Source organism: Adiantum capillus-veneris, chromosome 19 (genome assembly GCF_014529385.1).
Source record: "Adiantum capillus-veneris isolate H3 chromosome 19, ASM1452938v2, whole genome shotgun sequence".
Lineage (NCBI taxonomy): Eukaryota > Viridiplantae > Streptophyta > Polypodiopsida > Polypodiales > Pteridaceae > Adiantum > Adiantum capillus-veneris.
Window position 1 is genome coordinate 146,010,685 of NC_140949.1, and position 20,689 is coordinate 146,031,373.

At 42.0% G+C, this 20,689-nt stretch overlaps 1 protein-coding gene across 1 annotated transcript; it reads right to left on the bottom strand.

Moving 5' to 3' along the window:
* Nucleotides 1-7,361: 7,361 nt before the first annotated feature.
* LOC147435028 (endo-1,3;1,4-beta-D-glucanase-like) lies at nucleotides 7,362-20,018 on the bottom strand. The gene is made up of 7 exons (XM_086490077.1): nucleotides 19,715-20,018; nucleotides 19,340-19,361; nucleotides 19,051-19,189; nucleotides 13,548-13,638; nucleotides 13,298-13,390; nucleotides 8,328-8,428; nucleotides 7,362-7,705 (listed from the first exon to the last, which is right to left on the bottom strand). The coding sequence occupies exons 1-7, from the start codon at nucleotides 19,875-19,877 to the stop codon at nucleotides 7,559-7,561; spliced, it is 756 nt and encodes a 251-aa protein (XP_086346203.1). The 5' UTR covers nucleotides 19,878-20,018; the 3' UTR covers nucleotides 7,362-7,558.
* Between the last annotated feature and the right edge of the window lie 671 nt (nucleotides 20,019-20,689).

Here is a 20,689-nt window from a genome sequence, read left to right on the forward strand (position 1 = left end):
GTAGTGTGTGGTACTCAGACTCTCGAACTTGCATTGAGCATAATGTGCACAATCGATTTGACTCTTCTCCATTGCCCCAACACATTGGCTTGCATCGAAGGGAGTAGAAGCTAAGCCAAATGGCTGCAATAGTGTGTATCACTCACAAGGGGATAGACTCAAGCATGTAAGGGCGAGTACGGTTTCCTCATTCAGCAAAGAACATGGTTTTGTAGTTGGGGGCAATATCGGTGGTGTAATGTCTGAAGCATGACCCACTGGATTCCTCCCAAGCCATAATGCATTGGCGTTGTAGAAAAGCTTCATTCACTTGGAAGTCTATTGAGGCATCATGTAGCAAGTGTGATGCATCTCATCTCCCAAACCACTTCTTTGTGTCTTGCATCCATCTAGTGCTCAAAATCTTGCTTTTATGTGTCTTTTGAACTTTTTTGCTTGCTTCACATGCAATTGTAGGAAGTGGATGTGCGGGATGTGAGAGTCCACAAAGCAACAATACAATTGCGTGCCTTTCAACCAATTTTCCTCCATGAGAAAAAGAAGAGTGACAAGATGATCAATGGTGCTATGGCATCGACAAAAACTTTCTTCTCCTTTTGTATGCTTGCCATTCTCTTTAGCCCAATCGCTCAATTTTATCTCCATTATGAACCCAAACAATTTCTAGAGCGAGCTTTTTCTTTTAGATTTGGTCAATTGAGCAATATCTGAAAAAAGATCACTCCAAAGCTCACCCGAAAAACTCACTCCATACCAATTCTCGTGGATGGCCAAGTGGTAATCATGGGCAAGTTGAGCCAACCAACTCCTAATGCTAGTCATGGGTTGATTCTGGGGTCATTGAGACACTTGCAAGAGATATCTATTGGGCTACCCAGTAAGAGTGCATGAGGTGACGAAAATGGAAGCAATAAACACGAGTTGCATCACATACTCAATGTTCTTTCTCACTTTACCATTGATTTCTTCCAAAACTAGTTGCAATGCAAACTCCAAGTTGTAAGCGTAGGTGATGTATGCACACCTAATGTGGATCTTCTATGCACCCTGTGTGTGTGTGTGTGTGTGTGTGTGTGTGTGTGTGTGTGTGTGTGTGTGTGTGTGTGTGTGTGTGTGTGTGTGTGTGTGTGTGTGTGTGTGTGTGTGTGTGTGTGTGTGTGTGTGTGTGTGTGAGAGAGAGAGAGAGAGAGAGAGAGACCCATGGCGGGGGGGAAGGGAGCGGATCATGCTATGTTGTAATTTGTAACCAAGATGTAGTTGCATTCTAAATGTGGCCATGGTGCCCTATGCGTAGAGCTGCAACGCACCAAACATCAAAGAAATTGACCAAAAAAATGATTGAGGGACAAAGGCATTGAAGGATAGTGAGGGGTTGCAGGACATACCATGTTTCTCCCTACCTTCTCGGGTTGCGGGGCAAACAATGTTGGGTTGCATGGATGTGTCATGCCAACAAGGTAGGGTGCCTTGGGATGTGGGGGTGTGCGATGTCAAAGTGGGAGCTATAGGGCAAAATGTGAAAGTGAGAAAGAATCCATTCCATGTAGCCACATGGAACCTTCCTTCCATTTTAATATATGGTACAAGTGAAACTCCTGCCACATTTGGTGATTGTGCTACCTACACACACACACACACACACACACACACACACAAAGAGAGAGAGAGAGACCTACACACACACACACAAAGAGAGAGAGAGAGGCAAACGTAGGTGATCCCATTTATAGATAGGCCCTCTCTTTGTATATGATCTACACCCCATAAAACTTATTTCAAGCTTTGCCCATGCCAAATATATCTTGAATTGGGGTACTCTACTGGGTCCATTCCACTTTTAATCAGGCGAATCTCTCCAGATTCGACCTCTCTCCACCCCCTTGGCAAAGCAAACTCCTCTGGCCCCTACCGCTCGTGTTGCCCCTCCTACCATTTCCTGCTACTAATGAATCCTGTTGCATCCTGCCTTCCTATATGCTACCTGCTCGCAGGAGGAATCAAATGGAGCTTCTATTGCATCAAGTGTGGCCATTCCCCCATTCAGTGAGACCTTCTCAGTGCATTCAATCTCCTGAGTTCCCTTCCCTCCCTCCATCCTTGCGCTGGCAATACCGCCTCCCTCACACTTGCATATAGCCCCAGCCTTAGCTCATGCTCTCACCCCTGTGATGCATGCAATATCTAGCACCGAAGAGAGAGAGAGAGAGAGAGAGAGAGAGAGAGAGAGAGACATTCCCTGTGCGGAAAGAGCAGTGAGAGGGAGATTAAGACGCTTGTCAAGCCGATACAATGACGTACAGTCTCCATTGTATATATATATATATATATATATATATATATATATATATATATATTATTTTTATTTTTCTCAGTCTCCCCTCTCCCAATCTGTAGGCCACCATGCACGATCGCGGTGGACACCAAAAGGCTCACTCTAATCACCTAGAAGCAAAAATCTCTCTGAGTATGTACAGCCCCCTAATAAGCCTGCGACTGTGTCACCGCCTATAGAGCGGGAAAAATCGCTCCAATTTTTTCCCCTTCGACCAAAACACTCTCTCTCACTTGTCCACGTGTTGGCTCCTTGCGTTTTCACTTTGGAGAGATGAGAGCATCTCTTAATATTCTTGCTATACAAATTGATGTGAAATTGGCACGGCCTTACTTACTGGCACAGTAGGTCTGAACCCATTCCTTTTGAATGGGAAACTTGGGAGATGCTCCCATCCCTTCAAAGGGAAAAAAGGGAGAATGTGGCGCATGGAGGAGAGAGGAAGAGAGAGAAGGGAGGGGGGAAGCGGGGGGGGAGGGATATTTTTTGGCATTCTCCGAGATGTCATGTTGCAAAGGAGAGGAACCTCTTTTCTGCAAGGTGGGGCAAGGCAAGACAGTGCAAACCAGGTCAAGCCGAAGGCAGAGGGCAGCACAAGGGCCGATAGAGGTACATGCAGCAGGCAGAAGTGGAGCCATGGCATGTTCTCTCTCTCTCTCTCTCTCTCTCTCAAGTGTGAGTGTGAGTGTGCCTTTGTCTGAAGGCCCGCTTCCTCTCTCCAGTGACGTTGGAGCTAAGAGGGCTCCCCCATACACCCTCTAAAAGCGTTTGTAGAGGGCCCTGAAAAACGAAAATGTATGCCCCATAGCTTTCCCTAGTTTTATGGCACCCTCTTCCACAAACTTTGGGGGTAACCTGTAGTGACTGCTAGAATTTAGGTAGGGGGTGTCTCAACCACCCCCTACATCAAAAGAAGCACCATTTGGATAGGCAATAAGAGGTAAAAGGGGTAGGGATGCTAGAAATAGAATAAAAGCAAAGAGCTATAGCAAGTCACATGTGGCGATATAGGGGGTATGGGAAGCTGGATGTCATTTTTAAGGGCCCTCCAAAAAGTAATGGGTCCATGCTCCTTAAAGGGCCTATGGGGGAGCCCTCCAATCGCCATAACAAGCACAATGGGCTAACAACATGTGTGTGCAACAAGATGGTGCCAGGAGGATGAATGGAAAAGTATTTTTTCTCTCTATTTTCTTTTTCTACGTGTCTTCAACAGATTGTAAATGTTTCTCGCGCTCTCTCTCTCTTACTGCTGCAGCTTCGCATATATTCTCTCTCTTACTGCAAGTCTCTCTCTCTCTCTCTCTCTCTCTCTCTCTCTCTCTCTCTCTCTCTCTCTCTCTCTCTCTCTCTCTGTGGGTTGTAACTACGTAGGCAGCATACATTTCTTGCTATTGCATCTCCACATATATTCTCTCCTCGTGTTGTAACTAGGTAGGCGACACACATTTCTTGCTATGCATCTCCATAGATTAATTAAAAGGTATTACTAAAGGCTTCAAAAAAATTAAAAGTATTCCTGATTCAAAGATTCCCTCAACAACAACAAAAATGTTGAGCTAGTCTATAGCACGTAGCGACACGTAGCAACGGGCAATGCCAAAGTACATAGATTTGCAACAGTATTAGCTGGGAACAACGGATACAACATTGCGAGAGAGAGAGAGAGAGAGAGAGAGAGAGAGAGAGAGAGAGACTTTCCACCTTCATCTTTCTTTTCATTTCCTAAATTCACCCTTCACTTATGCATTTAATATGTTTTGTAAGAATTTTTATTTTTCAAAGATGGGGGAGACCTAATTCTCTCTCTCGTACTGTAAATCACACTCACTCTCAATGCTAGAGCTTTGCTATCGACATAAATTTATCTCCCTTACTGTCTTGCATGATGTGTAGCATGTAGGTATGTGCATCATTGGAGTGTCTCTGTGCTGCTGTGATGTGTTGCAACAAGTCTACGTATCACTCGGTTGTGTCTTTGATGCCTACTATAGATCTTGCACCCCCGCCAGGCATGGGGGCGAAGACGTTATGCGGGGTTAGTGACACAAACGGACTGGCTTGAATTGTAGCATTAGAGCATTGGAGACGAGGAGCATGCGGTAGGGAGGGAGGAGATGCTATGCGGGGTCAGCAACACAGACGAACCCGCTTGAATTGCAACATCAAAGCAATGGAGACGAGGAGCACACGGGGGGGGAACGATGAATTAGTCATAGCTTGAGACATGTCGTGGGGCATAGCAAAGGCGATGGTGGGGCAAAAGAGGGAACGCAAGAGGGGCTAACAAATTAAATTTTTGGAATCTCAGGAAGATTTCGCTTAATTTTTGATATGGTAATCTAGGGTTTTTATATAGTTAAATTTAATAGTGACAATTAGAGGCTATTTGTATTCTCTTCAAAAAAATCAAAAATCTTGACAATATGAGGCTTGTCGCTTCTCCTTGATGGCTTTGGCTAAGAGAGTCCACCCATCTCTTGGGCTATAGCCTTCGTGCTTGCTCACAAAGTGCCGGTGTTTCGACTCCCATCCCTTGAGCATTGGCTAAGGCTTCAAGAGTTAGCTCCAGCTTGCTTTTTTATGTCTCCCATTTGGGCATGTGTGTTAACTAAGTTGGTTTTTTTTTCGCATGCATATAGCCGTTCACGCGTCCTCTTCGTTTGCTTATCCAACTCCCACCCGGTTTGTAACAATCGGCTCTATCGAGTCTACCCTAGCCTCTCTACTTGCTTTGTGGGCCACATGCATGGTAGCCAAGGACTCAGGAGATAGTTTAGAGCTGGGTCGCAACATGGGCTAGTAGGTGTCCAAACGTTGTTTTTAAGTCTTATAAGAGAGAATCAACCGAGATTCCCACTTGAGTGAATAAGAAAAAAAGTGGTTGGAGTGATAAAAAGAACAAGCGAAGCTTTGGCAATGGTGCACATGGAAGAATGTGTGGCGCGTGACGGTGCCAAGATGTTTTCTTTTCTTCTGATTTTTTCGAGTTGCTCGCATTAGAGGGGAATCGACAATGCAGCTAGAAATAAGGGAAAACTTGAAATTATGCCAATTTTAGGTCACGGTTTGAAGCTTTTGCCGGTTATTGCACTAAAACTTGTGTGATATCCCGGTTTTCTTGAAAGAAAGTCCAAAATATAACCGGCAATTCAGAATTTCAAAAATTCCCAAAATACCCTTGTATCTATTTTGGTTGGATTGTTCAAGATTTGCTAATTAACCAACTCAAATTCTGGTTTTGTCATCTTGTATTTATTGATACACAATCAGTTTTCTTACGAAACGCTGTATAGAAAAGAGGAAGGACACGTGGAGAGAGAGAGAGAGAGAGAGAGAGAGAGAGAGAGAGAGAGAGAGAGACATTCCTGTGGCCATTGTGGCGCAAGGCGGGATACATGTATGGCGACGACAGAGAATGCTGCCATTCTCTGCGCGATCAAGGGGAGAGAGAGTCTTGCCATGCGAAGGCCTACGCGAGAGAGGGAGCAACCTTCCGTGGCTAGCACGAGGGCGAGGTGAGCCTGCTGCCATGGCAAGGGAAGCAAGAGGACGGAAATTGAACGTAGAGGCGAGGGCGTCTTGCTGTGCAGAATAAATGATGAGGATGGGGACTGAGAGAGCAAAGGCGGAGATACAGCTACGTGTATGTGTGACTGTGCTGGGGGAAATAGAGAGAGAGAGAGAGAGAGAGAGAGAGAGAGAGAGAGAGAGAGAGAGAGAGAGAGAGAGAGACAGAATCTACCTTTGGGGAGGAGCCATGGTGGGGGGGAGGGGAGGGGAAGGGGAAGGGGGAGAGGGAGGGGGCTGGCTAGATGGATGGGGCCATGGCAACAACTGCTTGACGGCTGAGCTTGGCGAGCGGCTAATGCAGGTGATCTTGCCAGCAAAGCTTGCGAATGAGCAATGTCAAGCTCCAGTTGGGTGCACAGGACATGAACAGAGCAAAAGCAGTAGAAGGAATCGCACTCGTGCATGGAAACTGACGCGATTAGGCACGCGGGAATTGGGGCGAAAGTGTGACTCTTAGTTTGGGAAGACTGGCATAAGGAATCTGCGAGTCTAATTAATTAATGAAAAGTGAAACTAGACCCAGTAGTAGATGAATGCATATCCATGTTTTCCTCCACAAATATATAAGACGTTTCTAAACCCCACTAGCACTTTGAAAAAGTAGGGGAGTAAGCTATTATTTAGGTAGTGGAAGGCTCTCCTTAAACATAGGCCAGCCATCTCCAATCCAAATATCTCTCATGATCTCCTTGAAAATAGATAGCCCAACACTTTTCATCCCATACTATGGGTGCAACCATGTGCACCCATGTGAAACTCTTTAACCTTCTTGCCCCCACTAACCCATGGTGCAACCCGGCTCTTATCAAGCTGAAACTTTAACGGTTCTAGGCCGTAGGCTTGGGGGGGGTAATGCATACAAATCACTATATTTACCCAATCCCGATGATCGAGATTCCAGATGGCCCACTTATGGTTGCATGCCCCACTTCTCGCGCCATGTCTGCTGCACACACACAATCTTGCTACCTCCGTGCTGACTTGACTACTTGCAGATGACTTGGCTATGCGCTATGCGTGCATGGCATGGATTATATTAGCTACAAGCAAGTAGAAGAGGACTTAGATCTCGTGGTTGCAAATGTTTGCAGCCATCTGGATCACTAGAGGGCCCACAAGGGGGAGTGTTTATTCTTTCCACATATTAGCCAGGAAATATGGTCTGGCAAGGGCCTCATAACATCAGGCCAGAGCCACGTGTAGACATCACCACAACCGCTTAATTGATGCACCACCTACTAGGAACGATAGAGAGAACTCGTAGCAACCAGCTAGGAAACTCCTCCTTGGGTGACCCACCCCAAGAGGAGGATGCACTCGAGTGTCCAAGGGCAAGAGCCCTAGCAACTGAACACCAGGTGAGCACAGGGTGTCCCTTTAGAGGTGACCCAACGAGAGATTCGACCTCAGAACTCGTAGGTTGAGATGCCAAAGCATTTGAGATAAAGGTAACACCTAACCTCAATAGTTATTTGCATAGGAGCATGGATATTTTTTACAATATAATTACAATGTCCACTCCTAGGCATGTGAGTAGTACAAAATCTATGGCATTTTCATAGCTTTGCCGAAAAAGAAAAATTGAATTGAATGTTGTCTTGTAAATACAAGCAAAAATCTCCCCGAAAAAGCTTTACAATTTCTTAATGATTTTCACAAGCAATACTTTTGAAACCAATTTATCATGTCATTACATGCCTCAGTAGCCCTTGCCACTGCTTCTGCATCTTGAGGGTCATATCGCGTTGAGAAACCATGGTCCCCACCTTCGAAGATCTTGACCATGGTCTTACCTTGTACCTAGCAATTACATGAGACCACAGATATGTTTATGATTCTATACTTAGTGCTTTCCAAATTATGGCGTACACAAATTGATAAATAAAAACAAGATATATAGGGTAAAAGAGCCAATTTGGGAGACTGCTGTTTTTTAAAAATCATACACCCTCCACTCCAATTTAGAGACAAAAATTTGGAATATACTTGGAATCTTGTTTATGTGTCAACTTGTGATTTGCTAAAAAGTGCACTATTAATGGGCCTTGTCTCTAAGCTCTAAAAGACATCATATATTCAGATTGAACATTCGAATCAACTAAAAAAATATTAATCGTGGTGCTACCTAATTTATCTTTTCGTGAGGTATATGATGCAATTTTCCCATTTCATATCTGTCGAGATTTTGACACACATCCCCCCCCCCCCTCCCCGGGCCGCCACCCCTTCCACCAACCCCCTGCGGGCTCAAAAAAGAAAAAAAAAATCACGATTTTTATTTTTTAGTGCCTTAAACAGGCTTTGGTCTTTGAAATACAACTCTATGAATGCTTGCTACACACACACACACACACACACGAGATTCAAGCCCCTTTACCTCTCTAATTAATAAATGTTTGATGTTAATTTTTGAAAACATTACCTCTGGAATTTTAGCTAAAATAGCACCAAACTCATTGGCCATTTGAGGTGGGGTAATCTCATCAATTTCTGCTCCCAAGATGGCAAGAGGGACCTTAACAGCTGCACGTAAAACTTGCTATGAGCATAACAAAAAATCTAGATTTCGATTGACATCCATAGACTTGCAATTAATGTCCATCACTCATTCAATTTGTCCGGCCAAACAAAATTACAATGGTCTATAGCACGATAAGCTCGTGATAATTTTTCAAAGGTAGAATCCTACATAATGCTTCAAAGGTAGATTATCATTTTTTATTCTTCAAAGGTAGAATCCTACGTAATGCTTCATACTCATTATTTTCTTCTGCAATAAGGCTTTACTGTAGTGCTGTTTTTGGTCTATGTACTAGGTTAAGGCTCAATGTAAAAGCCTTGGACAGGATATTTTGGTTGTATTTGTGGGCTATGGTCTCCAATTTGGTTGTGTTTGTGTTGCCAGGGCTTTGTTTCGAGCATGGCTTGATGGTTGTAGTATTCCTTTCGACTCCCTGGATGGTAAGCAGGGTATAACATGTAATTTTTTGGTATTTAACTTAATGGAATACAACTCAGTCACCTTAGTGAGCATGGCAAAAAAAAAAAAGATTTTTTATATGTTCTCTTGGAAGATATTATCCTACAAAATACACATGGAATCAACATTTAAGTTTGTATCAGGCTTTTGTACATAGCTTAACCATTTCTAGGTTCGGGAGCAATGGTGAGGGTTTGCGTTATCCACGATGAGGGTTAGCCGCCCTTGCGTTTGTGTGCTCGTCTGCCCTGCTTTTTTGCATTGTACTGTGGACTGTCGCACAGATCGATTTGTGTGGTTTGCTGCAAATCGCGGCTTAGTAGTGCGTGGTCAGCTCTCGCTACGCTTATGACCCTTGGAGGAGCGCGCTTATGTTTGTTAGAAATCTTGCATCTTTTAGCGTGCTGATTATATAGCCTTTGTAAGCGCGATTATCATCGCTTCGCTTCTACCAAATTGTCTAGTTTTTAGCTCTTTTTAAAAACGGGTGGGTGTTGCCCCCTTGGGTCATCATCATCGTGCTTAGGTTTTTAGCTCTGGTTAAAAAAGAAAAGAGGGTGGGTGTTGCCCCCTCGGGTCATCATCATCGTGCTTAGTTTTTAGCTCTTTTAAAGAAGGGTGGGTGTTGCCCCCTTGGGTCATCATCATCGTGCTTAGGTTGTGAGCTCTTCAAAACCTTTTTGGCCAGGACCTCTTAAACCAAGACCTATGTCTTGCCCTAGTTCTCTCGCACCCCGCCCTGCTTGTGTCTTTTTGCCACCACTCCCCTTTTTGCCCATGGAAGAGGACGTCATCAAGTTCTCGCAATGGAGGTTAACATTCTGCCCATGGAGGAGGACGTCATCAAGTTCTCGCAATGGCTCACGGCTAGGAAACTGTTGTTGAGTGAAGAAGTCGTGCATATGGACGAAGGGGCTTGCGACCATCAACCGATGCAATAATGACGGGTGTTGCTTCATCAAGGGGTCCAACCATGGGGGATAACAAAGCTTTGTCGTTTGAAAAGGTCCCCTTTGCTGAGGAAAAAAGAAAAAATAATCGACCAAACTACTCAAGGAACTAACTTCGAGGTAAAGACCCTTAAGGCCAGTGAGCCTCAGTGTCTGATCTGTGCGAATGGAAACAAGGTGGAAATCGGTTCAGCATCTCTCAGACCAGACATCTCATTTGCAAGCATTCTGAAGGGTCTTGACTCTAAGGACTGTGCTTAAGCCACATCAGATGAATCATCAAGTGATGGAGGCATTGAAAAACTAAAGAATGTAAAGGCTCGACTCGAACATGAGCTCAAAGAAGTTAACAGACAGATTGAGATCGGCCCAACCAGTAACAAAAGAACTTTCTCACAGGCAGAACGGAGTGGGTTATTCGAAGACGGGCTCGCGGATCAGGCCTTTAGTACTTTAAAGAAGTCTCTGCCATAGCAGGTGGAGATCACAGATGCTATTACTGTGGCGATTCTGCCAGCTCTAATTAAAAAGCAGCTAGCCATGCAAGCTTAGCTTACGCTTTTGTTAGGATTCAATGGAGAGTTCTGAAAAGGTACAAGCTAATTCAATGGCTTCAGGAACCGCAAATTCTTGGCATAAAGGAGCAATTGAAAATACCTTTTACCTAGCCAAGGGTTTCTGTTTGGATAGATTCAAAGACGTTTCCAACATGTCATCTTGGATAAAGGTCTCCTTATATTTAACAGGACTATTGTATGTGTGGTGCCATGGGAGTCAATGTTTGACTTGGCAGAATCCCTCCAAGGGATTCATCCGGTCTGGGTCGAGTTTGCGGGATTGTCTAGCTGGATCTGGGATAATATCAGGATGCTTGCTAGTCAACTGAGCACCCCCTTGTTTGTTTCTAACAAGAGAGGTCTATGCAGGTCCTCTAACCGAGTTTGTATAGGCTGGAATGTTTCTAAGACACCACCTAAGAACATGGTGATCAATGTTGGATTTGGGCTAATAACTATTCACCGATCCTGCAACACAAGTCTCCATCGAAGGGGAGGACAACCATGTTCCTGTTAAGATAACCGTGATGGAAGGGAATGAGAAACAATTAAAGAGTAACAAAGAATTAAGTTTATGGGAGGAAAAAGAGGGTATGATTTGCAATAAGGTGGACACCAAGCTGCACGAGAAGACTCTAGAGAAGTGGAACCTCACACTGCAAATATCAGAATGCCCATGCAATGATAATACATTTGTTTTTTCTATTTCTATACCTAAGTTTATGATAGTGATAACTACGTCTGATCTGCAAATCCCAGGTCTGAAGAGGGCCAAAAGGGTAAAGGCAAAGTGGCAAGGGATTCCATGTCACTTGAGGCTACAAGAGCTTTGAAATGGAAAGGCTCGGCTCCACCCCCCACCCAACCAAGAGGGACATGTGTCGTCCTACTTCACAATCCCTTTGCAATGCTACAAAAAAAAAAAAAAAAATCCCTGGCTTGGATCCCCCGGATTCTCTTGGGACTACGGGTGTGGAGACTGGACCGGGGTCAGATGTTGAAGAATTCACCCCTCTCCCAATGAGCCCCACACTTCGATTGCTATCTTGGTATGTGAATAAGAAGGAAAGAAAAGCAAGAAAAGCTCTAGCATTGCATGAAGAGGAGAAATGATATTAATTGTTGGTGTACACAAGAACACCACTTTGATGCCTCAGTGTCAAGAAAAATAATCTTTTTGGGAACTTTTCTTTTTTTAGAACTCTGCTTTTGATGGCTCTAGTGGAGTGATGATAAGATTCCACAGGGATCTAGAGCCTAAAATTGTTTTCCGGCACTCGACCAAAAGGGCTCTTTTAGTGTCTATTAAGGTACATAACAACTTCCTCACTATTTTCAGTTTAACACCATGATCTTGCCCGACCACCCTTCTTTTGCTTCATGTCGCATGACACTTTTTTTAAAAAAAACCTTCTATGTGCCGACAGCTAATGGTCGTAAACCAAACATAAGCTGCCCTACAAAAATGGATCCTTGACGAAGAGTTTCTCCTCAAGAGAGGTTGCAACCATAATGATCGCCAATTTGGACCTACGACTGCTTGCCATAACTTCCAATTGGAGAACTGTCATGCACCAGTCTTCAAGCATTCAAAGACTCATCGAAATAGAGCAGCACTCTACATACACATCATGGTACCACCACCATGGAAAATGGACGGCAAACTACTCCCATCCGACATAGCTCCCAATATAAAGCTTCAACTTGCTAAATGTCACATCTGACATACACACCCTAGCAATGCCTATTATATCATGTATCAAGCAGTTGCCCAAGCGCTCTGCCATAGCCCTGCTAGTTTCTATACACCTGCTTTCTACATGTCCATGGGTTGACCAAGTTTGGCTACACAAGCGTTTAGTGGGATAAACCTTAGCTTACACTCACAGTGAGAACGTATCCTTAAACTAAGCATGCTCCATTTAAAAGCATAGTCACATTTTTCCTATGCAACCTATAAAGCCTCACACATGCTACCCATTCCCTATACACATGCTACATACTTGATGGCCACATGCTACTTGTGGTAGCTCACGTGACCCTTGTCATTTCCACTTGAGGTGCATATCCATCCAATCATTGATTTCACTTCTCCACATTGAGTCTATAAATGGTGCAACCATAAATGCCACATTGGTCTATCCACCATAAGCTTTACGTCCCAAGGGAGAAAAATGTGCTCATAGTGCCATGTGTAATTAAGTTAGTGTGTTGCACCTCTATCATGACTACAATGAAATGAAAAAGAGAGAGAACATATGGCATAAGAGAAGAATGTTGCAAAAATCTATATCGCCTGATGGATCAATGTGTACAATGATCCCGTAGGGTAATTTTATCTGCATCGATGGAATGGCGCAATGATTTGAAAGGGTGTGCGGTTCTCCTCTCGCATGGGTGACTGACAATTGCCGTGGTCAATGGACATACCCATTAACAAATCACAAGGGGAGAATTGTTGGAGATGGTCTTGTGGCCTATGGATTTAACCCTCTATATTGGAGATGATATGATTAACCATGAGTATGTATCCATCATGAGCTTTAGAATATCTATCACGTGGCATCCTATATAGCAAAGATATCCTAAGCATTCTATGTTTGCTTCACTACAAATGGCTCATTGAATGATTTCCTCTATTCGACAATATACATATTAGTGCATGTGTGTGTGTGTGTGTGTGTGTGTGAGAGAGAGAGAGAGAGAGAGAGAGAGAGAGAGAGAGAGTCTATCCCACTAAGTTGCATGCACCTATGCTAAAGAGAGAGAGAGAGAGAGAGAGAGGAGAGGAGGAGGAGGAGGAGAAATTAAAGACTTCAAGAGAGGAAGGATATTATATATATTCAATCTCATAGTTCTTTTAGTTAAAGATTTAAATTACCAAGTAAAGGATGCAATATCAAACCTTGAATCTCCTCTTCAAGAAGAAAGGAAGGATGTAACATGACCGATGCATCCACCTTGGTACTACCATTGATGAGGCTAACAGTAATTTTTCCTGGACAAAGAGGAGATTCAAATGGTCTACATTAATATATAACTATACGATAAATAACTTTTGTAATACAAGTTTTTTTCAATGGTTTATGGAGTTTGATTAGCAGATAAAAGAATTCTATATTGCAAAAGAAAATCTGAGGGTTTGACGAAATCACCTCCCCAACAAAAGCCAACCACGCCAACGCGTTTAAATCCTTGTCTATTAAGCTCTTCAATAATTTTCGAAGCTTCCACTATTGCCTTTGCCTATGTGGACAGGCACAAGAAGATTGTTAGGAAAATGATAGGTCTATCATAACAAGTGCTTACAATCTTCTCCCTCTAAAAACCATAGATTATTAGAGTGAGCTTCTGAGTGACTAGGTGTCAGTCAACTCAATATTCTTCATCTCCTACATGGAGAGTGAGTTGTGGGTGGCTGGGTGCAATCCCGTAAAAGCTAGCTCGCGCATGTGAGACAACAAAAAAAGAAAAATGAAGTAGCAACAAATTTCCTGTACACGTTCAAAACCAGACTTTTAACAACTAAATCTCATCACAACTCAAAATCTCATAGGTGAAATGAATTTATTTTCAGCATTTGTCTATGGAAGCATGATTGTGAGTAGGGAACTTGTTGGTTTTTGGGGGGGGGGTGTTTATTTGAAAATATGTAAGCCTATCACATGAGCTCAACATAGAGCATTTAAGATCACTTTTCTACTCATGTTTTACATACAAAAGGGCCTAATTTAAAAAAGATACTTAGAGACTGAAAAGGTGAATGGTGTCTTTTAGGGATAAATGCCTACACATGGACACAAGACACACGTTATCCTTGGAAAACATCTATACATCATTTTTGAAAGAATTGGTTGATTTTAATTTTGTTAATCAATATGTTCAATCTAAGCACTTGATAATCCTAGATTAAACTGCCTTGTCCTCCCCTACACACAATAATTAAAGTTCTCAACCTTAGAAAACAAATTCTTTACAATTAGCAATCAAGGTCTTGCCTTTCTTTATATAGAAAGAAGGAATCACTCCATAAAGTCTAGCAGCCCCGTGCCTTAATTTTGTTTTTTTTTGTGTGAGAACTTGTGCACGTAACCTATAAGCATCAATTGTATTATCTTAAAAATATCATTTAATTAAAGCAATCATGTCCTCTTTAAACATGTTATACAACTAATAGCAACATGTAGGCATTGACCCTATTTTCCAACAATATTAATTTTTTATTTCATAATTGGGACATTAAGTTGTTAAGTGAATTATTAGTGTCATAGAATTCTTTATTGCAAATGAGGCCCTCTCTCTAGCATTTATCATTGGCTCCATGCCCTTGCAAGAGTAAGGGAGCGTCTGATTTTGAGATGATGCTTGACATTATAAAGAGATAGAAAGGGGGAGAGCTTGAGCTCTTGCTCTTGCAAGCACACAACACACAACCAAGAGAGCAAGCACATGATAAAGGTGGAGGCTAAAAGCTTCTTCTTCTTTGCTTTTCAAAAAAATAAGATAGCCTAAAAAACACCTCGGAAATACAACATAACAAAATATGTGCAAGGGTCAATATGAAACTACTAGTGAGTGAGGTAGCAAGATAAGGGCCATCACTCTCAATAGGTAGACTAAGTCAATGAAGTTCAATTGTAGTACCACTATCAATGATCCTCGTGTCCACTACCTTGTGCTACTGATAAGTGCGGGCAAGAAGTTATCCAATTATACCACGTATTGGGCTTGATATCTCAATGGGCCTCCTCAAGCTCAAAGTCATCTCTCATACTCAAAACCTCCTCATCTTCTCTGCTCCCAAGCTCCACAAATTTTCACATCCATCCTCACATACCTAAGTTCAAAATTGCTAGCCAAGACGTTGTCTCCGATGAAGTGTTAGTGCACCTCAATGTGCTTCATCCTTCTACAGAACATTGGATTTTACACCCATTGTATGCTACTAAGTTCGCCATAATACATGACAACTAGCCTCTGAACATCTGTGTCCAAATCTCCAAGTAGCATCTCTAGCCATGTCACCACATATGCTATACCATTGAAGCACCCATTTACTCATCCTCTATACTCGACAAAGCAATTGTGGATTGCTTCTTGATTCTCTATGTGATAGCAATACTCTCAAGTGAAAACATGAATCCAACGCTATTTATTCGATCAGATAAACTAATATTCCAATTTTCATATGTGTACCCACCTAGCCGCCACTTCATGCCACGTAAGAGTGCATGATCGAAGGTAGCACTCACATAGTGCACTATGTACCTTACTATATCCAAGCATGGCTTCCTGGGAAATTGCATAAAGTCACTCTCTAGCTGAATTGTGTAAGTCAAATCTAGTTGCGAGAGTGTCCAATAGTTCAAGTCATCACTAAGTAGATAAAGCTATCCACAATCTTTTGTACATGGTGGTATTCTCAAGCATATCACCACATTAGCTTGCATGTCCTATTTCTTATCTAAGGACTTTAGCAATAGGCTTACAATCAATTATACCATACTTTGACAACATATCCGATATATATCACCTTTGTGATAGCCATCAACCCTCTTTTGTGCATATGATCTCAATGCCAAAAAAGTATCATAGCTCACCCAAATCTTTCATATCAAATTCCTATTTAAGAAATCTCTTTACATGTTCAACTTCATTCTTATGTTTGTTTTCAATAATCAAATTATCCACATCGATGTATGCAATTCCAATATCTATCTCATTATTCTGCACATACAAGGAGAAATCTACATTAGCCATACAAAAACAAAAGTACCCATGCTTACTCTTTACTTGCAAAATGTGGTTTCCAATGCATTTCTGTGTATGCATATAGATGTCCCATTATCTGACATATGTACAACATACCATGTTTGTGTTCCACTCAGTAATCACCTTGCAAGCAATTGAACCAAATCAATGGATCTAATTCTAGCTCAACAGAGTATCCACGTCATTTCATTTCATGTTCCTAAAATCCGATTCCGGTTTTTCTAACAAATGGGTGACTAACGATTAAGGCCTCTAGAGAATTCATTCTATGCTATGGCTACAACCCTTCTTTGAAGCCATATCCACTACTCTATTCTACTCTACCTTCTCTGTAATGGACTAAATCCACTAATCTATTCTACACCACCTTCTCTATAATGCACTATATCCACTTCTAATCGACTAAAGTACATATAAGAACCCCATGCATTCATACCAAGAGTATTTTTTTTTCCATTGGGCTTTTTTCTCTTGATCATTTAAGTATTCATACTCTAATCTAGATCTATTAATTAATTATTTACTTTGCAGGATTAGTAACACAATAGTAACAACCAAACTCTCCCAAACAATCTGGTAGTCATGATCATAAGTTACAAAGTGCACTTCTGAATAGCTCTACAACAACAACTATACAATACCTATGTAACACCAACCACCTTCTTTGCTATCTTCATTAACAATGGGAAATAAAGAAAAACCTCTACTGACAAATATTCATCCTTTTGGCAACCAATTGCTCACCAACGACTATTCTTTGCACTCTATTACAATGGCACCCAAAGTCATTTGCCCTTTTGGAAGGAGAGACTTCTGTAGTGATTTTCACACTCTACACATAGCAAGCTATAACCATCAAAGTGAAGGTCACATTGGAGTTAGAGATGCAAAAGTGGTCTACAAAAATCCCCTCGCATATAATATTCCCATGTAGATTTTCAAAAATACAATATTCTACAACTAAATCACCCTCATCAAGAGCTTCAAGTTGTAAGAGCAATACAATTATTGAATCCCAAATGATTTGCTATGTGATTAGTGTGCTCAATTGTTTTGGGCGCCTAGGCAATGCTTATAAACCCTACATAAGACACATACTTTGTAAGATGTGAACTCACATTTTGGAGAAGAAGCAAACTTGGAGCTTGGCTATGGTGCCTCTCTCCTTCTTTTTCATTACTAATCTCTTTTCTCCATATAACTATGGTCATGTGTATGTGGTTAGAATTATATGCTTAAGCATACTTACTTTCTTTTGTTTTGCATTCTTGGGTCACTCTTTCCAAGCATGTGTATGTGCCCGCATGTGCGTAAGAAATTAGAAGTGTGAGCATTGTGATACCAAAGTTTTGCATGCTTTTTAGTTAGTCCATGTGCATGTTTTCTTGTTCAAAGAGGTGTGTGTAGTAGGAATGGTAGGAGAATGCATGCACATGTATGTGTGTGTGGGTGTGTGGGTGTGTGTGTGTGGTTGAGAGAGGGAACCCCTTATTTTGTCAGCAAATTAGAGAGCTCTCTTACTCTTGTGAGATGCTAGAAGGGTATCAAAGGGCACTTTGGATTGACAATTTGAGCTTGTCCATCTTTTTTAAGTAAGAATCTATGATTTTCTATCATGGCTACACAATCTTGCCTACAATAACATTGATCATTTAGCAAAGAGTAAAGCTCAAAATGAGATAATATAGGGAGAATGCAACTTGTTCCCTAATCAGAAATACTCGTTGTAGATTAGTTTACTTTGGATCTCAAATCAACAACGATTGAGGTGCATGTTATAATCAAACCAATGCAAGAACATTAGAAGAAAGAAGCTATTAAAATAAGCAGGTACGTAGTGTTTAAAGAAGGCGATTGTTTTGAATGTTTACAACAGTAATCTTGAATAAGGTTAGGGAAAGCTTCTTCCTTACTGCAACTCTTTCCAAGCTATTATCGATCATTTAAGATGGCCCATTCCATCAACAAAATTATGCGAATGTTAGAAGTATCCACTGCCTTGAAAATCCAAGAAGCGTTTAATGTTAGTCAAATTATGTCCATGCTCATACCCATAACCAAATGAGCCAATTCTTAACCATTTACCCTTGGTCTACCAAGAGATAGAATAAGCTTTTGAGCTCGAAGTGATCTTCCTCCGTAAAAAGAGGATGCCAAGCAGTTTCTTGATGACTCACAAATGAGGCAATTCTTAAAGATCCACCCTTGTAGAAGAGATAGAATAGGTTTTTGAGCCCAACGAGATTTTCCTACACAAAGAGAGGAGCGTCTTGGCTGCTCACAAATACTTGTAGATTTTATAGATTCTACAATCTTATAAAAAGGGCTTATTGTCTTGCTTGAAAATGTCAAATCTAATGATGAAATTTGTGAGTCATGATCTTTCTATCATTGATTTGTTGACTTGCATTGAATCGTAGCACTTCTTAAGGCTCTCTCTACGATCCATCCAGATTAAGTACTTATAAATTTGTAATCGCTTTGTTAGTAACTAATACAATTTCCCATAAAGTAGCATTGTAACGAGATTACATTGTATCAAGTGATTTGGTAATGTCCAAGGTAAAGTGACCAATTAATATAAGGCCACTGAAGAAGTATGAGCCAATAGAGGGACATTCAAATTGGCATGACAAGATTGAATGAATTTCATATACAAATATAAACTCTTCTCACTCCACATGCCATACCCATCATAATTTTCACATAACTTGAAAATTTTTACCATTTGATTCAATGTTGTCCTTGTATTGGACCCCAATCCGTTAATGGGCGCTGTACCATAGGTGGTGTTTATATACTTGCATTAAGATTTTAAAGAAAGGTTTATTTAAAAAGAAGAAATGTTTATTTAACAAAAATAGTTATGGAGATATGCGTGTGTACCTGTGAGTGTTTGGCAAGGTAGACATCAAGGCCCTCATAAGGATTGTCAGGGTTGGACGAAGCAAAGAAATCGTCCTCCATAAAATCGGGCAACACCACCAAGAATCCTCCTTCTAGAGCCACCTTGTCTGCAAGACGTCTGGTGCCCAACAATAAAGACAAGGCACTATATTAATGCGGTGACCTTCTCGAGTGCCATGAACCAAAGACGGTAAAAGGCGTGTCAAAGAGGAGAAGACGAGAAGACGAGAGAGAGAGAGAGAGAGAGAGAGAGAGAGAGAGAGAATACCGTGTCTGAGGAACCTTCCAACCTGCTCACACACAACACAACAAGCTGAAACGAGGTTACATCATCCCCACCACAAGAAGTTTTGGACAGATTCTCACATTGTGACTTACCTCAACATCATGAGCTTCTGGGAGGGAGGCACCGCATACCTAGATAGGTACGATTGGGGACAGGGACCGCCGGCCCGGTGGGGGGGCTGGCGGTCCCCTGTCCCCAATCGTACCTAGCTAGGTATGTGGTGCCTCTCGAGCAGAAGCTCATGATGTTATGCATTGTATGAAAAACACTGAAAAAGACTCCATTTTCCTACATGAGAAAATTTCTAAATTTTCTTCTGCACATCTTAGAGCAAGAATTGGTAGATTCAGGAGTTACCGTAGATGTCAGAAATGAAGAGGAGGGCCGAGGCGGCGGAGGGAGAGCCGGTGAGGTACGCGGGCAGGCCGCCTATGTCCGCCACCTCCCGCCCCACGCTCGCATACTCATCTGCCGGTGGTGCGACACAGCATTTGCCTGCATGAGGACCTGTGGTTGGCATTACCGCTCTGTGTGTGAGCCCGCGTCCCCCCGTGTATGAGAGAGAGAGAGAGAGAGAGAGAGAGAGAGAAAGAGCCTGTTGAGCTTCTCAAATGTTGCGAGAGAGACCTCGGCTTTGGCGCAAACAGAAGAAAGAGAGAGAGAGAGAGAGAGAGAGCGCTAAAGATCTGCCGTAGGCGATGCCTTTCACATGGCCACCACCTCTAGACTCTCCGAATAATTTAAGATATAGTTTTATATCTCACCGCTAAGCTTTGTCTTTATATTTGTGTTGTTTTTCGGCAAAAAGGCAGATGCACTCTCCTCCCAGTTCCAAGTAGCGTTTTAGAGCCGGGTTGCACCATGGATTAGTGGGGGCAAGAAGGGTAACGCATTGCACAAGGTTTCTATTTTTAAGGAAATCATGGGAAGTATTTGATTGGAGAAGGCAAGCATCTTTTTGAGGAGAGCCTTTCACTGCGTAAAAGATAGCTTATTCCCCTCCTTTTTCAAAATGTTCGTAGGGTTACTTGAGGTCTTCTATATACGTGGAGAAAAACATGGACATACATCTATTTAGTAAACACTCACCCTACTAACCCATGGTGCGACCCACCTCTTAGTAAAACCATTTCCTCGACGTTGTTTCTGCAAGTCAAACTAATGAGACAACCGCAATTTATGCCCACATACAAATTCCGCATTTACTCTAAAATGCCTAATCTTTTACCTTGGATACACCTGGAATTTTTTCCTTTTCGATCAAGCTATTTACTCTAGAAACCAGGATATGTGAGCTGGAGCTTAAAAATTATCTAAACTAGTACGACCATC

Excerpts from the sequence above, each read along its gene's own strand:
- LOC147435028 (XM_086490077.1), bottom strand. The coding sequence starts at position 19,877 with ATGCCAACCACAGGTCCTCATGCAGGCAAATGCTGTGTCGCACCACCG. Across the intron at positions 13,639-19,050 it reads ACCTTGCCAAACACTCACAG|GCAAAGGCAATAGTGGAAGC; the intron begins GTACACACGCAT and ends CTGTCCACATAG. Across the intron at positions 13,391-13,547 it reads GGTTGGCTTTTGTTGGGGAG|GAAAAATTACTGTTAGCCTC; the intron begins GTGATTTCGTCA and ends CTCTTTGTCCAG.